Genomic DNA, 8043 nt, shown 5'->3' on the forward strand with positions numbered 1-8043 from the left:
CAATGTTTAAGTGTTTTTAACTACAAATTTGAACTTTATCATCATAATAATTATTCTTTTTGTTATCATCTTTTATAATTCTTAGTATTTGATTCAAAAACTCTATAAATTTTTAGTTTAACATAAATTTTAGGTGATATATTGTTAGTTAAGTTTTCTAAAATTTTACATTACAAAATTTCGCCCCAAGCCTCTAGAATCATTGGCACGGCACTGATATAATGTCTCAACAAAATTAGCTTACTCTACAGTTGTGTATTCAAGCAAAGAGGCGAAAACAACTGTTTATGTATTGAAACGGCTATTTTACAGGAAAGCGTATATGGATACATTCGTTAAGGTGCTTGGAGACCGTACCATAGACGCTTCAGCATAGAGGGACTCTGAGGCATCAGATTTTTATAAGCTAAAACATATATATATGTTGAGATGTTGTCTTCATGCTTTATTATGTTTACCACTGAAACTGAAGAGTGAAGACACTTTGGTTTCGTGCGTCTTTGACATTATTGCTGTGTTGTAATGTTACATGGCGTGTGAAGTTGTAACTTACCCTCTTTATGTCTGTAATTCTGTTCAGTAATATTTGGAGAAATGTTTTTTTTTTTTGGTTATAAGGAAAATGGAAATGTTAGTGTAAACTCAAAAATTAGAAAAAAAAAAAAAACAAAAGTTAACTTATTATCTAATTTTGCAAATACATAAAAGACCTTATTCGAAATGTCAATGTTGTTTTACAATGGTTTATTAAGTATCTATATTATATAAATGTTGAAAATAATTGCTTTAAAAACTATGATTTAAAACACCTAATTACAATAAGTCATCTCATTTAATTTTTCGGCTGAAAAGCCAATTTTATCTTTCATGTTTAACCAAAATATATACTTATGTCCCATTGGTTGATATCATTTTGGATGTGACAATATCGTTGGAAGAATTAGGGAAACCCGTAGGAAAAGATATGATCGGCACCGACATATATCCAAAACTTATGGGTCTTGAAAAATCTAAAGAGTTGGTAGAGAAGTTGTTAAGAGATGCTCAAAAACAGCTTCAAGGATTTAATTCGAGTAAAGTTAAGATTCAAGGATTTAATTCGAGTAAAGTTAAACCTTTATTAGCTTTGGCTAATTACATCGATCGCCAAAAGACAGAACTACGTAGTTCTAATTATAAAGTTAAAGCCATTTTGGCTTTTGCTGGTTATAAAGATTGATGTCATAATTTGTGTTGAACTGGTTAAAGATTAGATTTTATGTGTTAGATCCTGAATTGAATGCAAGACGTGATGTGTGTGTTGTGACTTGTGTGACTTGTATGATTTCTACATTGGATATTTCTGGATCGTGTTTGATTAATTAAGAATATCTTCTTCTTTCTTTTTTTTTGGGTGGTCCAAAGTCACATAATGGTATCTGAATCGTGTGTCGTATTGGATAGTTGTTGGTATTCAATTACTCAAATAAAGTTTAGACAGTGATGTTTTCATTAAGATATATAGTATTTTCTTATGTTTAAAGAGAGGAAAACGTGAGAGGATATATATTTGACATCATAGAAATAAAATTCATCAAGAATTCAACAATTTATAACCACTTACTTAGTTGTCAATCCATGATTATTAAGAATGATTCTTAACAAATCATTGAAACATTTTGAAATATTCAATACAAGATCCCCTATATATTATTTTATAAAGTTGGAATATTTTTTTTGGTATTATGTCGTTCATAGGAACGACTTGAATATTTCTCAAAAAGTGGTTTTTTTTTTTGTATAGGAAATCAACTTCTTTACTCACTAATTTTTTTCTTAGAGGCAATAATAGAGAATTCGTAAAATTGAACTTTAATCTGATTTATGTGTTATTTGGTATGAATGTTTAAATTTCGAAGTTTTTTTCAATCTTTTTTTACTCTTACCTTTTGGTATTTTACTAGCTAGACAAATGAATCATCTTACTGGTTTTTTTTTTTTTTTGTCAAAACCCTTTACTTCATTCAATCAAAAAGTAAAGTTGTTACAAGTGCAGAAAAGGAGCAAGAGCCAAAGTTTGAAACAAAACAAGAATAATACAAGAGGCATTCCCCAATGCCAAGAGATGAAAAAAAGAAAACATCAATTGTAGGATCCAAGAGAGCTATGAACCAAGAGCTTGGAAGTCTAATGGCACATGTGAGATCAAGCTACAATGACAGGCTATCCTCGAGAGCTTCAAAGGACAGTTGAGTGGTCACGGTCATCTGACTCTGTGACGTTGAAAAAGGAGTCAAAGCATCGATATCCACCAGGGTGATAACCCGCAGTAATAGGTCAGCGAAGATTCCGGGAACTATGGTTATGTAGTCGGTTAAGGGTTGCTTTGATTCCCAAAGCATAAGGGTTGGATCACTTCGGGAAAACGCAATAGATACTATTTGGTATGGGATCCTTATGAAGGGGGTTGCTAGGAGAAGATGCTTGGAATCATCAGGTGACCAGCTTAACTGGTATTCGTCATTGAACATAAGGCGTTCAAGATCAATAATATCACTTTTGCTAGAGCAGATCAAAGAACAGAGACCAATAATCCGTATATATTGATAACCAAACCTCAAAAACCTAAAGATAGCTAAAGCCAGATTCCAAGTAAGATATATGTCTAACCAAAGCAGCACTATTGTTACCTTACTCCAATGGAGTCTTCGACCATTGAGCAGAGGTAAGCGACACAGGGCTTGGCATGGTTAGACATGGACGATGAAGAGGTGGACTTGGGCTCGCTAATTACACCAACTTGAGAAGAATAAGTGGGCTTGGATCGTTTTTGCACTAATGGGCCTAATTTGGGACCTAGGTCCACTAGGGAAAACCCTAGGTTCCCAAGAAGAAGCCGCAAAGGATGGTGGTACTGACGGCCGCCCGTGGTTTGTGGAGAGGTCTGCGATGCAGGGGAATTCTCCAAAGAGTGATAGATTAGCGGGAACCTGCAATGGCCGTGGCAAGATTCGTCATTGGTGACTAGGTCCACTGGGGAAAATCCTAGTTGTTGAACCGATTGTTGAGATAGAAAGAAGCAAAGACGGCTGTCCAAAGATGGCGGAGAAAGCAACTCCGGTGAGTGAGAGGTCGGTAGAAGCAGCCGGTGGTCTCGGTATGAGTTGACGAAGAAATCTAGGTCCACTGGGGAAAATCCTAGTTTCATAAGAGATTGCCAAAGTAAGAGGTGGTTAATTATGTTCCCTGAGATTTGCGAAGAGATACTCTTCTGTAAGTGATAGATCAATGGGAGGATACGGTGGTTTTGGTGTAGATCGGAGATAAATTTTATTGGGTTTTGAAAAGAGTTAAAAAAGGGAAACAAATGGGGAAGAAGCTTAAAAAAGATTGGACTAAAGAGAACAAAAAATTGTCGAGCAGGAGAGAGGACGAGTAGATCCCGACGCCGGTGAAAGTCTCCTCGATAGTCGTGTCTGGGAGCGTTTTTTTCGTTCACCACCATCTTACTGGTTAAGTTTACTCTTTTATTCTAGTTTCAACCCCTCGACGACTAAATTAATTATTTTGTCTTTTGTTCAGACAAGAAAAAAAACTTTTTCTTTTCTCTTCTTCTTTACTTCGTTTTTTTTTTAATTTAGTTTCCTGGTTCTTTCTTTCAATGTCTTCCTTGTGCCATTGATGAGTCCGTCAACACCAAATCGAGAGTAGTGCAAGACTTTTCTCACACTGTTGTTCACAAAACCGCGTGAGAAATGTTCTTCCTTCTCAGATCTTAAATAAATCCGTAATTTTTCCCGCATTTTCTCTCTCTCTTTCTCTTTCTCTTCTAAGCTTCTCCAAGCGTACAAGCTACTTCTTCTTCTTCTTCCATAAACTCAAAAGTAAAACAAAACCCTAAAACCAAAAACACTCTTCAAACTCTATAAAAATACAAACTTTTTTTCAGGTCTTGTCTTCAAGAGAGTTCAATTGCAATTTCCAGGTACTACTTACTAATTCATGATCTTGAATTTTTTTTTTTGTTTTTTTTTTTGTTTAGTACTTTACTTACTTAAACTCTTGCCCTTTAAGTTTCCTCATCTCAATGTCGGTTACAAAATTTTAGATTGCTCCGTAAGTTTCGGTTAAAGTTTGTTGCTTTAATCTATAAAATCCAATACCCATTTCGATTCACTTCTCTGTTTCTGTTGTGTTCTTCCAAAAGCTCAAATAGGTTCGGATTTCTCTAATTTCTACTTCTTACTGTCTGATTAGGTTCACAAATTTTAAGCAATTTCGTAGATAAGAAAAGAGAGAATGATGGGAGGGAAAGGTAGCAAGAACAAAAAAGATATTGAATTTGGTTCACCGTCTACACCTGTACAGATCAAGATGAACTCAGAGTACACTGAGCATTTAAGCTCTTACGAAAGAGCTTGTAGTGAAGATCCAAAGCTTGAGTCTTTCGACTCTGCGCTTCACGAACGAACTAACCGAGTCATCAACAAGCTTGCTTCAGGAGTAGAGATCAAGTCTTTGTCGTTTGATTCGCTTAAAGAAGTGACGCAATGCCTTTTGGATATGAATCAAGATGTGGTCAAAGTTATCTTACAGGACAAAGAGGATATATGGAACAATCAAGATTTGTTCTCTCTTGTGAATATGTATTTCGACAGCACTTTAAAGACTATGGACTTCTGCTCTGAGCTTGAGCATTGTCTTAACCGTGCGAGGAGGAGCCAAGTTGTTATTCAGTTTGCTGTTAAGCAGTTTGAGGAAGAGGCTGAGGTACATGTTAATGGGGATAACGAGAACAAGAAGTATGAGAAGACACTTGATGAGCTTAAGAGGTTTAAAGATTTGGGTGAGCCGTTTACCAAAAAGTTCTTTGAGCTTTTCGATTTGGTATACAAGAAACAGGTTTTGATGCTTGATGAGCTTCACAAGCTAAAGAAAAAACTCGACAGGAGACTTGGGAATATCAAGTCATGGCGAAGAGTATCGAACATGGTGTTTGTGACTGCGTTTGTTTCTGTGCTTATTTTCTCTGTGGTAGCAGCCGCTGTGGCTGCACCACCTGTTGTGGCAGCTATAGCTGGTGCATTGGCTGTTCCGGTAGGGTCTCTTGGGAAATGGTGTAACACTCTGTGGACGAAATATGAGAAAGTGGTTAAAGGGCAGAAGGAGATCATTACATCGATTAGAATTGGGACTTTCATATCGGTTAAGGAGATGGATAATATAAGTGTTCTTGTGCGTAAAGTGGAAGTAGAGATTGAATCTTTGTTGAAGAAAGCTGAGTTTGCTGTTACGGAGGAGAAAGTGGTGAGGATTGCGATAGATGAGATCAAGAAGAAGCTTGATGTGTTTACTGACACTATTGAAGAACTTGGGAAACATGCGGATAAGTATTGTAGCGATGTGACAAAGGCAAGAACTGTGATTCTACAGAGGATTATCCGATACCCGACTGGTACAACTACTGAAGAAGCTACCTGGTAAGATCTTTAAAGCTAGCTTGATAACTCGAAAACTTTAACTTATGCATTATGTTTTGCGTTAGAACTCTAGAGAACAAAACTGTGAGTGTTCTTTAGGATTCATCATTATGATTTTATGAATGGTTGGGATTGATGGTCAGGACGGAGATGTTGTCGTGAGAAGGCGGATTCGGAGTCGTGTTTGGCTTTGAAGATTGTTGGTTTGTTTTCTTTAGCACAAGTAATATGAAAAGCTAAAGGATATCTTAATGTTATTAGTTTCCTTGAGGTAACTTTTGCTCAATACATTAATTAAAGAGATGCTTGTAAGATTGGTTTATGCCATTTATTTTGGCTTCCTTTTAAGATATTAATCAATCTTGTATGTTTATAATTGCATGTCTCTGTGTTTTTAGTCAAGGCTTAGATAATTGCTAAGCTGTCGTTAACGAATCAATAGTATTATTAATTTTAAAATTAAGACGTGAAGAGTTAGTTGATGAGACGAGGGAGGGATGTCTCTTACAACTTACAATGACATTTCTATGATCTCTTTTATTTAACATGAAACATGTTTATTCCGTCTTAAGGAAACATGTAAAGTATAAGCATCAAAACGGATTTTAAAAGTCAATTGACTCGTGAGTCGATGTTGATAGTTGGGTCTTAATCAAACGGTTGACTGATTTAATCAAAAGACTAGTCACCCACCTCTCACATGGTTTAGTTTTATTGGAGTACATGGAAGGTAGTTGTTTAGGACTTATTTCGACTTCAACCAATAATGAGTTTATATTGACACACTTTCTCTATAGAAAATGTCTCTCATTTGTCTTCTAAACTAGTAAGTAGTAACTACACTACCCTCTTTTTTGTTACCATCTTTTTAACTCTTTCTCCATGCTCTTCATTTTTCTCTTTCCATTAAGTGTGCTATCATGCAAATCACCCTTATTTCTATTGGACTACATGAAAGGTAGTTGTTTCGGACATATTCTGACTTCAACAAGTATTGAGATTTAATTAAGGGTGACTCATACAACTTCAAGTCTTCAACAAATACTAGATATGTGATATGCCAAACGCAAATATCGAAGATTGACTAGTTTCATACTTCCTCCGTTTCATAAAATTTCTGTTAAAAACAATTGTTTCATAAATATAGATGTTTGTATATCCAATGTAAGATTTGATAAACAAAACAATTAACATATACTGTAATTATAAAATAAATATATAATTTATACAAAGTTTCTTAATATGTGCGAATAACTTTTTAACTAAACATCTATTTTTATGAAATGGAGAGAGTATAAAATTTTCGACAAAACGATTCTAATTTAAGTAGAAACTCAAATTACATTTGATATGGCAGATGTTAAAGCACATAGTACAAATGTTATTCAATATACATCATGATATAAATATTTATTATACTACAATCTAATTTTTTTACTTTTCATATAATGTTATGAAATAATACAATATGTTACCAAAAAAACAATAGTAGAATATTATACTAATTATTCAGATGAATTGTCATTTTATTGCTCAATATAAGAACTATATTCAATATGAATATAACATTGATTTACTGTTTGGTAATATACCTTTCCATTAAGTCATTTCAATTGCTTCAACCAGACCACATTATGTCATTGACCCACATTATTGCTATAAATCCATAACCCCTGATCAGGTAATCAGACATTTATTTTATTTTTACCAATTGTTTCACTATCACCCATTCTAAAAAAAATTTTGGTCACCGTTACTTTTTTTTTTGGTTACCAATTGTTTCACTATCACCCATTCATATTTCACCGTTACTTTTTTTTTTTGATTACATTGTCACATCTCCACGTTAGTTGCTTAGCAATACAGCAAACACACAACATTGTCAGTTGTTTCTGTTGGCAATGAAGTTGGTAAGAGCAATCAAAGGTTTCACTTTGTCCGAATCAAACCCTTGAAGATGTTCTCTCGCATCTCTCTTCAACTTCTTCACAAACTCCTTCGATTTCTCTAGACCAATCACTTTCGGATACGTCAGCTTACCGGCGATCTGATCTTTTCCGGCGGTTTTTCCTAATTCCTCCGACGACTTAGTCTCATCCAAAATATCATCAACCACTTGAAACAACAATCCAATACACCTCGCAAAGCTTCTCACTTTCTCAATCTCTTCCTCTGAACCACCACCAATAACCGCTCCGATAACCGCCGACGCTTCGAGCAACGAACCGGTTTTATGAACGTGAATAAACTCAAGATCCTCTAAACCAACGTCGTTTTGATCCAACCCTTCACTGCTCAAATCCTTAGCTTGTCCCGCCACGAGTCCTTTCGTTCCAATAGACTTAGCCAATTCTTTAACGGCCCTAACCATTTTCTTGGATGACACGTCAGCTTCGGTCAAATGCTCGAAAGCTAGGGCTAAAAGTGCGCCGCCGGAGAGGATGGCCACGCTTTCTCCGAATACTTTGTGTGTAGTTGGTTTACCTCGTCGGAGATCGTCATTGTCCATACAAGGAAGATCATCTTTGATGAGTGACATTGTGTGAATCATCTCAACCGCACAAGCCGCTTGAATCGCTAAACG

General features: G+C 35.5%; 3 protein-coding genes across 3 annotated transcripts in view; 2 read left to right on the forward strand and 1 right to left on the reverse strand.

The window, feature by feature from the left end:
• Positions 1 to 607, forward strand: part of LOC104747705 (1,2-dihydroxy-3-keto-5-methylthiopentene dioxygenase 1) — a 5963-nt gene extending 5356 nt beyond the window's left edge. The window contains exon 6 of the mRNA XM_010469388.2: positions 313 to 607. Within this exon, the coding sequence (XP_010467690.1) occupies positions 313 to 376 (64 nt within the window). The 3' untranslated portion in view covers positions 377 to 607. The remainder of the gene's footprint in view (positions 1 to 312) is intronic.
• On the forward strand, positions 2827 to 5840 carry LOC104747706 (UPF0496 protein At2g18630-like). The gene is made up of 3 exons (XM_010469389.2): positions 2827 to 3964; positions 4237 to 5459; positions 5603 to 5840. Exons 2-3 carry the CDS (start codon positions 4279 to 4281, stop codon positions 5619 to 5621), a joined length of 1200 nt encoding a protein of 399 aa, XP_010467691.1. The 5' UTR covers positions 2827 to 3964; positions 4237 to 4278; the 3' UTR covers positions 5622 to 5840.
• LOC104748858 (geranylgeranyl pyrophosphate synthase 4) lies at positions 7076 to 8040 on the reverse strand (the record flags this gene model as incomplete). Its single annotated transcript, XM_019236836.1, has 1 exon — positions 7076 to 8040. A coding segment is annotated over one exon (699 nt), but the record flags the coding sequence as incomplete, so codon positions are not given.

This window comes from Camelina sativa, chromosome 15 (genome assembly GCF_000633955.1).
Source record: "Camelina sativa cultivar DH55 chromosome 15, Cs, whole genome shotgun sequence".
NCBI lineage: Eukaryota > Viridiplantae > Streptophyta > Magnoliopsida > Brassicales > Brassicaceae > Camelina > Camelina sativa.